At 36.3% G+C, this 14,741-nt stretch overlaps 1 protein-coding gene across 1 annotated transcript in view; it reads right to left on the bottom strand.

Annotated features, from left to right (window-relative positions):
* Positions 1-14,741, bottom strand: part of LOC107749650 (zinc finger protein neuro-d4-like) — a 52,411-nt gene that overhangs the window by 17,242 nt on the left and 20,428 nt on the right. The window contains 6 exon segments of the mRNA XM_016564812.1: positions 5,380-5,511; positions 6,209-6,287; positions 7,855-7,944; positions 11,077-11,204; positions 12,340-12,447; positions 12,553-12,713. Coding sequence (XP_016420298.1) covers positions 5,380-5,511; positions 6,209-6,287; positions 7,855-7,944; positions 11,077-11,204; positions 12,340-12,447; positions 12,553-12,713 — 698 coding nt within the window.

The following is a 14,741-nucleotide window of genomic DNA, read 5'->3' on the forward strand; positions in this document are numbered from 1 at the left end:
ATCACCCCCCACCACCATATTAAAAAAAAAAAAACCCGCTACCATTCCAACTGTCCTCCTGCTGACCGAGTGTCTCCATAAACCTCAAACTGAATCTCGATGTACACTCTAACGAGTTTATTTGTTCACTAACAATGTCCAGTGTTCAGGAGAACTCTGTCATTTTCTCTAATTTATACATGAACATTTCACCATATCTCAAATGATGTATTTTGTTTAATAATGGTGATGGAAATACCATTTTTAAACATTTCTGGAATAAAATGGCCAAATCTTTTGTCTCGCAAAAGTGGCAAAATTTAAAAAAAAAATAAGATAACAGGGTTACTATCATTAACTAAAAAAAATTATAAATAATAATAAAATAAAAGATTAGATGAAACTTTAACAATAGATAATGTAAAAAAAAAAAAAGAGATTGGCAACAAACTGAAATCATTTTAAGCTGAAACAATAAAATTGGAAATAAATCAAAACTAAAACTGAACTAAAATGGAAAAAAAATAACAATTAGACCTAAAGAAAAGAAAAATAAATAAATGATGAAAATAACAAAAATGACTAAAAATTAAACAAAAATTAAAATGAATTCTAAAAAAAAAATAATAATAAATAAATAAAGACTATTCAAAAATATGAATAAAAGCAATATTATTACATAAATAATACTAAAATAATGCAGATATAAAATAAACGTTACAATCTGTACCTGTAGTTGATGAAACACACACTAAAAAATGTAAAATGTGTTGTGTCAATTTACAGTATAATCTTGATACTACTATTTGCTGTGCTTAACAGTAATCTCTTCTATTATACTGAGATATCCACAGTACTATGCTGGCTTTAGCTTCCCAGCATGCACTAGGGCATAAATAAATGACGTTGTTGAATTTTTAACTATTTGTTGGGTGATTCGGCTGTTGCTGTCTTTGTATTCACTTTATGTTATACATGTTTGGTAATGTTCAGAGTTTATTTTGATTGTCACCATGTGCAACAGTATTTTGCTAAACTCATTATTTCCTTTAACTGTTCATACAAGATTATGTTATTTCTGTACTTTAACATTCCATATTGCCAAATATAATATAAACTGTAAGAGTTAAGATCTAATCATAATGTCTGGCTGCTTGTCTCCATGTTAAACAATGCAACGAATTGTATTCTGTAACACAATTACACTGGATGGGAGTGGATGGGAAATTAATTCAAAGTTAAGAACTTCGCTGCTAAAGGGAATGTTAATTATCATAATGAAAAGGAAGACAACTATTTGTACTATTATCTCACAATGCAGCACGGTTATCTTTTTTTCCACAGTATTTTGTCGTGTTAGGACAGAAAATGGCACTGATTTCACTTTAAAATTCAGAAAATAAGAGTTCAATCTTGTAAAATCCTGACGTTTTTTAAGAGTGTGGGTGCAGAGAGTGTGTATGTGTGTGCGTGCGAGCATGTGGGGGAGGATTTTAACTAGAACTCCCAAATCCAATTTTCAGGTGCACATCTAAAGGGGCGACCTCGAATGCAAACAGCGATCCCCCCGCCACCTACCCCTCTACCCTTTTCCCTTCACGTTGACACCAGACAGCACCCCTCCCCACAGACCCTGCTGGACAGCCCCCAAAACCCCCTCCATCCCACTAGCAGCACCACAACACTATATGAAAAAGAATATGAGCAGGCATGAATTTTAATGCAGTCGCTCATCTCAGCCAAGCAGCCTCACTTCTGCAGTGGAAATAAATAAAGAGGGGGAAAAATACAGAGAACTGATAGATGAATCTCAAATCAAAAGGAGATAGAGCGGAGAGCATATAGGCAGAAAGACAAGGGTGATGGGGGAAAAAGAGAGAAAGCGAGAAAGAAATGGCAAAATAGTAGAAAGGAGAAAGACAGAGCGAGAATGAGAGGTGAAATCTCATCTCTTGGCTGAATAATCTGTCATTCATCAAACTGATAGAACAGAGAGAGTTGGAACAGCCGTACAACCAAATAAAGGCAGAGGATGGGAGTTTCGGATTTGGTCTGGCTCGCTCTCTCCATCTTGAGTTGAACGGCTCTAGCTATCATGCCTACATCTACATCTTTCTCTTTTGGTCTAAATATTGCATGAATAATGCATGGGTCTAGGTTTCATTAAAACCTCTCTTATTAATAATATTGCTCGTGGTGGAGTATGGGAACAACGGATGTGTGTGTGTGTGTGTGTGTGTGTGTGTGTGTCTGTGTGTGTGTGTGTGTGTGTGTGAAATGAAAAAACGTACCATCCTGCAGACGCTCACGATTGCATTCTGTCTGAAAATCCTGAAAAATGTTACCACTAATATTCAGCACTAACCAGCTTTCGAATCAAAAAGCCAGTGGCGGTAAGAGGTAAACAAACCGATAGGAAGGCAATTTCAGCCAAGCATCGAGCCAGATAACTCTGGGAGGCAAATGGGCATGATTTCACAAGGACACTGCAATGTTACCTTGTCTTTGTCAGGGAAAACGGCTATAGACTGAACACAACTAAGCCATAAGGAGTGGAAGATCTCAATACTGATACTTATACATGACTTCATGATACAGTGTGCACTGCAAAAAAAAAAAAAATCCTAATCAGTATTTTGGTCTTTTTGTACCAGTAAAAATAGCAAAACTAAAAATTTTAAAAACATGATCAATTTTACTTGTTCAGCAAAACTGTGTAAGACTTATTTTCAAAGATTATATAATGTTTTAAGCATAAATTAAAAAGTTTGGAGTCAGCACGTTTTTTTTTTAAGTAAATTAATACTTCAGCAAGGATGCATTAAATTGATCAAAAGTGACAGTAAAGTTACAAAAAATTATATTTCAAAAAAACGTTCTATTCATCAAAGAATCCTGAAAAAAGTATCACCATTTCCACAAAAATATGAAGCAGCACAACTGTTTTCAACATTGATAATAATAAGAAATGTCTCTTGAGCAGCAAATCAGCGTATTAGAATGATTTCTGAAGGATCATGTGACACTGAAGGCTGAAAATTCAGCTTTGCATCACAGGGATAAATTACATTTTAAAATATATGCAAATAGAAAACAGTTGTTTTGAATTGCAGTATTTCACAATATTACTTATTTTACTGTTATTTTTGATCAAATAAATGCAGCCTTGGGAACATAAGAGACATCTTTCAAAAACATAAAACAAAATCTTACCTACTCCCAACTTTTGAACGGTAGTGCATATAAGATATTGCCGTAATTATTATTTGTATACTATAATATTGAGTTTCAATATAATATTTGTAATTAATATTTTTCATGTATTTCAAAATAAATTGTCTTAAATGTTGTCTTAACCATGAAACTGTCAAATAGTGAGTATGTGATACATTCATATAGAAAAGTCATTTTAAATGATATAAACATATGCTGTTTTTACTGTTTTTTTGAGCAAATAAATTATAGCCTTGGTGAGCATTCAAGAAAACACACACACACAAACACACACACACACACACACACACACACTTAAACATTTTACTGACCCCAAACGTTTGAATGGTATTGCCAATGAGGTAAGAAATGCATTAATGTAATATTTTGCTTCTCAGGTAAATGTATCTTGTTTTCAGGACATGTTTCCTGGAAAATGACAAAATACTGATTACAAAAACTGCAATGTGAATTATTGTAATGCATATGTGAGATGATTAATACCCTTTTCCACCAAAATGGTGCTGGTGCTCGGGGACGTCTCTCTGAATCGTACCACATTGTTACTTGAGAGCCGAATGATAAAGTATCTGCTACTACTTTTTCAGAAAGATTTTTTGGCACATCACATTCAAATCCATTTAGTCTGAACAGGGGAAAAAAATGTAATCAGTGTTTATAAATGCATCTCAGTCCATCAGATTTCAAATCATTGTGTTCTTTTTGTCATTGGCCATTATGTGTACGTAACACTATTACATATGAGTCGGCAGTTTTGGACACAGTATATGCATGAATGTGTAAAACATGCCTCGTGACTTTAGCACCGTGGTGAGATGTCAAAAAATACATGAACAGAGTATCATGTAAAAAGTTCAGTTTTCTATTGTGTTTTTCCACATTGCTAGCTGCTCTTCGTTGTTCTATGAGAAAGTCTCTTGACATCACGCTGACTCATTATATCATAACTATAGCAGCTGATGTAGATATGGATATTGACAACAGTGCTTCAACAAACGGATCCAATTTCATCACTTGCAAAATGACAGCGCGGTCACCGAATCCAAATCGGATTTGAGTGCAGTGTGAACACAATCTTTTTTAGAAGTCTTTTGCTTTGTTTGTGTCGTGTGGTAATTACCATAATTACAAGATGACAAGTCGAAGATTCTACTGTGTTAACGTCTTCAGAACCAGATATTCATTTCTATGGAAACCCATATAATATAGCGTCAAATGGATCAAGGCTTTGTTGTTGATGACAAAATACTAGTGCTGTCAAACGATTAATCGCGATTAATCGCATCCAAAATAAAAGTTTTTGTTCATATAATATATGTGTACTGTGTATATTTATTATGTATATATAAATATGCACTCATGCAGTATATGTTTTGAAAATATGTACATGTATATATTTATATTTATATAATTTATATTATATATAAATATATTTAATATACAAATATAACATATTTTACTTAAATGTATACATGCGTGTGTGTGTATTTATATATACATAATAAATATACACAGTACACACACATATATTATGCAAACAAAAACCTTTATTTTGGATGCGATTAATCGCGATTAATCGTTTGACAGCACTACAAAATACTTAATAACGATGTTAATTCACCACAAGAACAAAGAAGGAAGAAAACTGTTAATATTATAGGAGTTCAATATATAAAGAATAAAATTCATAGTAATCAATTCACACATATTTGTAAATAAAATCTTTTTATTTCAGACAGATGGGGAAAATAAAGTTGCTGGAGTAGCATTGCAGCACAACAAAATTAGGAACAAGAGGACAAAACAGGGTGTCAACTGCTGCATTGCGCAATTCCAGTCAGCTCTGTTGATTATAATGAACGATCTAGTTCGGTCATGAGTAGTTTTGTAAATTTTAAGTGAATACCGCCCCTGGTTCCTGGCGATAACGGTGCCTGGTTTAAGACCAGCAGGATTAAGAGGCCGAGTCAATTTGGTCCAGGCCAGAAGCACCTTTCATTCATTGGAAATGCGTGGAACAGGGCTAGATTGGACAGCGGCTCCAGCACCAGCACCGGGGTCAGTGGAAAAGGGGTATGAGAGTGGGTGAGTTGTGTTAGAATAGTGGTACTCTGTGGGTTGTGGTATGAGTGTGTAATCCATGGCTGAGGCTGATGCTGCGCTCACGTTTGTGGTTGTTCTTGCGCTGGAAGGGCAGCGTGTGCCGTTCGGAGTCTTCCTCACCCTCTTCGTCTGCCAGGTGTGTGTGAGTGTAATGGTAACTCAAACCTGGACGGTTCTTGTAGCGCTTCCCACAAACTAAACACAAAGAAATACAGAAGGAAACAAAAAGGCAGTCAAAAAAGTGTAATAATGTGTACAACTGTTTGGTTAATTTTGTCATGAACAAAAAGCATCAATTATAAGTATTATTATATTTACATTATTATTAATAATATTATTAATATTCTATGATTTTATTTACTATCAGTTATTTTTAATTAATTGCAAATTAATTTCATTTGAATGTAATAGCTAAAAATTACTCATAAGTATTATTAATAAAATAAAGTATAATAAAAAATGTAATTTAATAAACATTACTCATAAGTATTATATTTGGATAATAATAATTGTATTATATATATATATATATATATAATTTATTAAACTATCACTAATTTGAAATGAATATTATAATATATATTATACGTATTATGTTTGTATAATATTTGTGTCATTTGTGTATATAAACATTTCAGCTGTTATTGCCCAAGAGAAAAGATACAGTTACAGATAACAGTAGGGAATGTTGGGAACACTATGCAGGATAAGTCGCCACAATAAAAAACTTGACATTAAACATCCTATTATCAGGAGAATTGCATTTTACATGTATATATGGCTATATGGTACTTTTATTACCCGTTCTACTATTGCTTTCCCCATGCTGGTTTTAATAATGAATATAGAAATCTGTTCTGTGATCATTTGTTTATTATCGCATGATACTCACTGTCACACACATATGGCTTGTCTCGATCCTCTAGGGATGCTGGTTCCTGTCTCTTTCTCATCCCCCCAACACCACATGCCTGGACATATCAAAAATTGCATGTAAACACACACACAGATTAATTTACAGTTGGCAACCAGGTGCGGCTAGAGATCCATTGTTATTTTGGCCTTGCGGAGCCCCCATCCCACTTCCTTCTTCGAGCTTTAAGCAAATCCTCTTACACAGCATTAATTACACACAATTATCACAGCATCTCTTCCACACATTGCCGGATAACTATGTGGGGTGTGAGAGATCTTAGAGGAAGTAGTGTGCCTCAATTAACAGCACAGAAGGTGAGAGATTCTAGGGACTGAATCGAAGACATTCTGTTTGTTATCCTTGTATGTATTTCCTCTATACTAGAGTACTGAAACTTGCTTTTCTGTCACGGTTGTGCACCATACATTGCCCTGTAAATTCCATGGCTGATTTTGAATTAATGTAGCAAATAAGATCAACAGTTGTCATTCAAATTTGAAAGCACATATAAGTAGAATTAAGATTAAAATGAATTATTATGTTATTAATCATGAATATTAAAAAAAACCCTAAAGAAAACTGTATTGTATTATATTATATTATAAATAGATTTAAATTTTAATGTCAATTTTTATTTCACAAAGTTATCTGAAAATAATGTGGTTGCCATTTTCATATTCATATCAAAATTCATCATATGCCATATTTAAATCCACGTGTCCCATCTTATTTCACTCTTGAATCGTGTATTTCATGTCTTGAATGCATTTCTGCACAGAACCACTTACAATTCCAGCCTTTCATGTATGTGAGGTTGTAATTACAGATGAACTTAGCCATGTTTTCAGTGTGCTATCACACATCAGGTCTTGTCTTTAAAGTGGTATTAAAGGATGTTTTTCATAGCTGTTTGGAAAGAGCTGCTTTGAATCAACACAAAACCAGTAGAACGCAATGATGAAAGGTATGCAGGGATCAAACCTGGATATGTTCTAAACAGCCATAATGGATCAATGGCTGATGAGCTACAATAGCCTGCTTTGTTCAGACAGCAGCCTTGAAGAAACAGAAATCCTAGATTAAACAAAGACCCTGCAGGGCTCACTGCAAACCTGTGATATATTAAAACAAAACCTTGGGTTGTGGATCTAATTGCTATAGAGCAGAGGTTCTCAACTGGTCAATTGCAACCCGAAAATGTGTGGCGGGTATATTCTGACAGCAGGAAACAAACAATACTGAATGTAAATAATAAAATGCATCAAACCATATGATAGTGCATAGTTAGGATAGCAAAATCGCTTATCAACTTCTAAAAGACTGTAATGCTTAAATGCTTTCAGTATTTTTGTTGTTGTTGACATTTAAGATTGTACGTCTAGTCAAACTCCAGAAAATCCATCTATTCACATTCAAACCACTAAAGGTAGACAAAAATATGACTCAGACCCATGTACATTTGGCTTGGCACTTGATGCCCGATGCTAAAATGATTTCTGAAGCAAAACCAGTTGAGTCTTGTGAGTAATCAGCCTACAACTGTATGATTCACTCTAATATTAGTATGATTCATACTAATGAATTAGTGACTGCAGAACATGTTATAGCTGCATGTGTTGTACCCGTCCTTTGGTGCGATTCTTGCGTTTGGGAACATCCTCCTCCATCTCATCCATGTCCAGCTCGTGAGGAAAATCTCCCACCAGCAGCTTCTGTGACCACAAGGAAAGACCAGCACATACTGTATGAGTCAGCTGTACTGTTTGAACAACTCTAGAATGTCAAACAAGCTGGAAAGACGAGTGCGAGAATAACAGAGCCTAAGAAAAACTACATGGAAAATATGTTTTATATTAGTTTACATCAAACAATAGCTTGTAATGGCATTAAGCAATTCATGCAAGTTTACCCAGTGGACAGATAGTTAGTGTTGCTTGAATAAACACACACACACACAGGTCTAGCTGAAACAGTCCTTTTAACATTTAGGTTACCTTTGTTGTCATATAATGGTGCAGTAATGGTAAATGTGAATAATGATAAATTTCAAGTATCATTAATGTGCATCATGCGGTGAGTTGCACGGCAAAGGTTTTAGGGTAAATACCTAGGGTTAAGAGTTTGTTCAGATTATTAACAGTGTCTACACCGGATACAAACGGTGCGACACAACATGCCAAAAGCAAACAGAACCCATTAAAATGAGTAATGCAGCGCAGTGTCAATGACGTGACGATACGCAGCTGAAAGTAAACCCCATTTCTGATGTACTCCACCCATTTGCTGTACTTCCAATAATACCAGCCAGAGCAAACTTTCCTGGCAAGCTGTTTCAAACTCCGGAAAACGAACATCATTTTGGCATGTTTTTATTCGAAATGACAGCACACCGTTATTGTTTTGTTTTGGTTTGGTTTGTTTTTTTTTCTTGATTTTGCTTGAAGTATACTGAGGCCTTAGCTGTTTTTGTTCACACCAGTTCGTTCTTCGATTTCAATTGATGTGTATGGTGGTGTTAACTGTTTTTGTTCTAAATGAAATCACACCAGTTCATTCTTCGATTTCTCTTTAAAGGCTAATTCACACCGCACAGACGAACGCCAACAAACACCATCAAACAAGTTGGCTGTTGGATTTAGAATTTTATGAAAAATAGCTGTAATGTTCACAGACACTGACAAACTTCGAGTCAAAGAGTCAAGTAACACTGTGTCTAATGTTACACCGGACACGACAGTTGCTATACGCTGCCTACACTGGATGCGACAAAGCGACCGTTGCAAATCATTTGTACTTGTCAGTACATCATAAATAGAACGAGACATCAGTTTACTGTCGGGGATTTGTCATGTTGCACAAATCAACATGCAGCACCGCATCCAGTGTAGACAGAATCACTGAATATAATAGGTTCTATTGTATTTTGTCGGGTCACGCCACGCCGCTCGCATCCGGTGTAGACACGGTGTAAGACTGACTGGGGGAAAAGTGGATGATCCTGTAACCACAATCAAAATTTTAATGTTATTAATGTCTTTGCGTGTCATTCTTCGCCTGAAAAGACGGCGAATAAAACGAAAGAGGCCGCGGGTGAAGCTCGCTTTAAGTGAAGTATGTGCATCGTCATGGCAACAGTTCATGGCCAGGTCAGATTACGTCAGAGTTTGTTGTCGTCTGTTGGAAAATCATGTCACACTGCTCAGACATTCCACGACACAACAAACGCCGATTTAACATGTTCAGTCGTGTGAAAACAAACTCCGACCAACAGCAACGAATGCCGACAAGGGTAACACACTGATCTAGCAAACTCCGACAGACTTGTTTGTTGGCGTTTGTCCGTGCGGTGTGAATTGGCCTTAAGTATAGCTGTTAGCTGTTTTTGTTCGAAATGACGTCACACCAGTTAGTTTTTTATTTCGTTTGAAGTATATCATGGCCTTGGCGGGTTTTTTTTTTCCAAATGACGTCACACCAGTTTGTTCTTCGATTTCATAGGACATTAAAATGTGGGATAAAAGTATTTGGAACGTTCGCTTTGACATGTCCCGTGTAGACAAGTATATCGAGGCCTGTTTTTGTTCTAAATGATTTCATACTGGTTCGTGCTTTGATTTTGATTGAAGTATATCGGGAACTTAGCTGTTTTTTTCCAAAATGAAATCACACCAATACGTTCTTCGATTTCGCTTGTAAATCAGGCCTCTAGTTGTTAGCTGTTTTTGTTCGAAATGACTTCACACCAGCTAGTTCTTTGATTTCGTTTGAAGTATATTGTGGCCTTGGCATTTTTAAAAAAACTTTTCAATTGACGTCACACCAGTTCGTTCTTCGATTTCGCTTTAAGTATTCAGTACCATAGCTTTTTTTTTGTTCGAAATGACATCATACCAGTTCGATCTTCTATTTCGCCTGGAGTATTTTGGGGCATTGACCATTTTTGTTTGAAATGACGTCACACCAGTTCGTTCTTTGATTTCGCTTGAAGTATATCAGGGCCTTAGTTGTTTTTGTTCAAAATGACATCACACCAGTTTGTTCTTTGATTTCAGATGAAGTGTATCAGGGCCTTAACTGCGATGACTGCCTAGCAAGTGCACAACTGTAAGCACACTCATAATATGTGGCTGTGGGAAGTGAACAGAGGTAGCAGGGTGGCACACAGCTTTTTAACTCCTGCAGAGGCCTGAGGCAAAACAAGCAGCAGGATCACAGGTCCGCTCCCAGGGGACGAAGTGTTCTAAAGAGTGACTCTTAATTGAAGTGCTAATTGGTTAACTGTCCACCCCTAGGATAGATGTCATGTTGTGTGCAAAACAGTGAGGGTGCTGACACTAGTGACAGCTCCATCAAATGACAAGCTGGTTCATTAGGATCTATAAGCATTCGCACCTCAACACGGTCAAATGTAATACCTGTAAACCCAGAGACATTGAAAATGTGCAACCGTTCTCCGCAAAATCAATACATCTTCGTCAAACGTACTGACACAGACACACACAAAATAACAAAAATACACTCACAAACATACACACTTTGTGGTTAACAAGGAAGTCTGCCAGTGGGGGTGTGTCAGCCCTGCAGGGATTTGTGTTACTGCCAAAAAGAGACACAAGTACTACAGAGAAATCAGAAGGGGAGAGACAGGAAGAGAGAGGAAGACGGCAATAGAAAGCAGAAAAGAAATGCAGAATGGAGAGGCGGGAAGTACTAAAAATGACAATGTCTTAGTGTGTACTTCATGGCAGAGTGTGTAATACAACTCTTTATCTAGTTGACTATTGAGTGTGTGTCTACAAAACCATTCTAGGGGGAGCAAACCACCGTTGAGGAATCTTTTTTACCTGGCATTCACTCATGGGTTCCTCCTCCTTTGTTTCAACCTTCTTATCCAGCAGTTCTCCACTGAGGAGTGACTCCAGAACGGGACCCTCAGGAACACCCCCTTCCTTCTTTAGTGCTGCTTCATAGTCTGGACACACACCGTAAACAACTGTCACACCAAGGCGTTTCTAGACAACTCATAAAAGACCAGGCCAGACAGTTTTTCTGTCATTTGTTTAAAGTCTTAAAGTAAAGAAAAGGTACAATACCGTTAACGGTCTCACACAAAACCTGTAATTTGATGAGAAATTACAGACTTGTAGAAGCTATAAACCACTATAAACCACACCAAAAATAATGTATCTCATGTATTTCTGTTCAAACTGATTCTGCAAAACCAAGTGTCCCAAGCAAGGGCGTATTAAATTGATCAAAAGTGGCTGTAAATACATTTATAATGTTACAAAAATGGTTTCAGCATTGATACATTTTTTTTCGTGAGCAGCAAGTCAGCATATTAGAATAATTTCTGAAGGATCATGTGACATGGGAGTAATGGCTGCTGAAAAGTCACCTTTGACATCACATTAATGAATTATATTTTAAAATATATTAAAATAAAAAAACAGATATTTTAAATTGCGATAATATTTCACAAAATCACTCTTTAATTGTATTATTAACCAAATAAATGCAGGCTTGGTGAGCATAAGAGACTTCTTTCAAAAATGTAACAAAAAAATCACTAATCAATTATTTTTGGGTTATTTGTGGATTTTTTTATTTTTTATAAATTGGTCTGTTTAAAATTAAATTCAGACCAAGTAAATACAATAAGTTTCTGTTTTTCTTTAGCTGACTAGAATTTATTTTTAATAAATAATTTGTTTTATTAGGGTCGTGTGAGAATACATGATTGTCATATAAAAAAAAAAATCCCAGTTACCCCCCCCCAACCCCCCCAAAAACCCAAAAAAACAAACAAATCAAAAATGTAACAAAAAAATCACTAATCAATTATTTTTGGGTTATTTGTGGATTTTTTTATTTTTTATAAATTGGTCTGTTTAAAATTAAATTCAGACCAAGTAAATACAATAAGTTTCTGTTTTTCTTTAGCTGACTAGAATTTATTTTTAATAAATAATTTGTTTTATTAGGGTCGTGTGAGAATACATGATTGTCATATAAAAAAAAAAATCCCAGTTACCCCCCCCCAACCCCCCAAAAAAACAAAAATGCATCACAGATTTATGTTTGCCTTTCTCAATACCAACTCTCACCGATTTTAAACTCGATGGGTCTAAGACGTGGATCCTCTAAGATGTTTAACCGTCTCTTCTTTCTCCAGCAGCGTGCAGGATAGGTATAGAGCTGCCCTGGAGCCACACCTGGGTTAAAAAAAAGAACCAGGGTCATTGCAAATACATCCAAAACCTCAACCTTACAACAAAATCACCTGTGTAGCATGATACACTGTACACATAGACACACACCTGGCCCACGATGGGTCTTCTCCATCCATATGTAGCAGTTACTTTGTGCTACGCCTGTTTGGGAGTCGAGAAAAGGCAGGCGCATGGAGCGTTCAGCACAAAGTCGAGCATTATAACTGCGGCAGTGCTCAATGGCATCACGGTAAAACTCCTCACCAAGACTGGAAAGAATTAAAAAGGGGGAATGTGTTACAACAAACACATGAATCTAAGTATATTTGATTTCAGTGCTCAAAAAACAATATTTATTATTTAAAGGCTCCATGAAATCAAAATTTTAGTTTAATCCATGTGTTTGAAGCATCTACATGCTAGTAAACACTTAAAGGTTAACTAATTCATATTTTAGCACATAAATGCATTCAAAATTTAGTCTTTCCCTTCTGGGAAATTAGAGCAAAACATATTGATGAGTCATGTTGCGCTAAAAAAAATTCTGTCCAAGTAACTTCAATGGGTCTTTAATTTTTCAGCCATCTTTGCAGAGAACTGTTTGTACTGACATGCAGGAGGTAGCCTAAATAAAATTCTTGGCTAGCATCTAATTAGGAAATAAACATCTCATTTTCAGCTCTGTTAGAAACATACCGAATGTGCATTGCAATATACTGTACAGAATCTCACTCATGTGTTAGGAATCGCTGTTTAAAAACACTGCAGCGTGAGAACAGTGGTATGAATTAATGGTTCATGTGCCAAAAAAGAGCGCACTCAACAGTTCTGTCCTCAAGAGTATGTTTGCATGCTCAAAACTGGTCAGGACAAAAGTACCAAACAGTGATTTTATTGCTGAGGCTGCACTCAGAAATCTGCTTAGCAAACTGCTATATTTGTAAAACAACTGCAGCAACTGTTATATATTGCTTTACAGATCAGTAGTTGATTTACACTCAAATTTGAATATATGAAAACATATGACTCAACGTTTAATGAGATTTTTTTTTTTACTTTTGCAGAGGTGGATGGGAGGCTCCTTTGTGAAAAAGAAGTGCACTTGATTGAATCAAATCTTAAAAGTATCTTTTAAAAAAACTGTAATTGCATAATACATATACATATGTGACCCTGGACCACAAAACCAGTCTTAAGTCGCTGGGGTATATTTGTAGCAATAGCCAAAAATACATTGTATGGGTCAAAATTATTGATTTTTCTTTTATGCCAAAAAATCATTAGGACATTAAGTAAAGATTATGTTCGTTAAAGATATTTTGTAAATTTCCTACGGTAAATATATTAAAACTTAATTTTTGATTAGTAATATGCATTACTAAGAACTTCATTTGGACAACTTTAAAGGCGATTTTCTCAATATTTAGATTTTTTTGCACCCTCAGATTCTAGGTTTTCAAACTTGAATCTCGGCCAAATATTGTCCTATCATAACAAACCATACATCAATGGAAAGCTTATTTATTCAGTATATAAAAGCAGTATATAAAATAAAGCTTATTTATTCAGTGTATTAAATCTCAATTTAAAAAAATTGACCCTTATGACTGTCACGCTGCTGCTGCTACTGTGACGGAGCGAAGGAGCGAGGAGACGTAGGGAAATTCTTGAAACAGTCTTTATTAATCCAAACCAAAGCAAAGCACATGTAGCAGAGGGGATAGACGAACAATACCGGACGCTAGACATGGAAAAACACAGGGCTTAAGAACTTAAAACCAAATGAGACACACCTGGAATAAATAACATCATAAACATAGGAAACACCCGAGAACAATGAACATAATTACCATGGGAGAAACTGGGTAATGGAAATCTCGTGGGGGAGGAAAACACAAGACACGGAACACAGGACTGACATTACTCCCCCCTCCCGGAAGGCGCGTCCACGTGCCACACAACATCCAAAGGGGAGGGGGGGTGGCCGCTCTGGAGGCCCCTCAGGATGGCAGGCCTCCAGAATGGTACCCGTTCATGTTTTTTGATTCATATTTATTAATTTAACCGTTAAAACAGAGTCTAGAAAAATTTAAATGGAAAAAAAGGGGGCCATGGCGGAGTAGGGAACTCAGGGGGCCATGGCGGAGCAGACAGTTCAAGAGGACATGGCGGAGTAGGGAACGCAGGGGCCCATGGCGGAGCAAGCAGTGCAGGAGGCCTGACCTCGGCACTCAGCCCAACCTCTACGGACGGATCCCTATAAGCCCCCCCCCCCCCAAAAAAACCTTGGGGGAAAA

This window comes from Sinocyclocheilus rhinocerous, unplaced genomic scaffold (assembly GCF_001515625.1).
Source record: "Sinocyclocheilus rhinocerous isolate Xijiao unplaced genomic scaffold, SAMN03320098_v1.1 scaffold1101, whole genome shotgun sequence".
Classification (NCBI taxonomy): Eukaryota; Metazoa; Chordata; class Actinopteri; order Cypriniformes; family Cyprinidae; genus Sinocyclocheilus; species Sinocyclocheilus rhinocerous.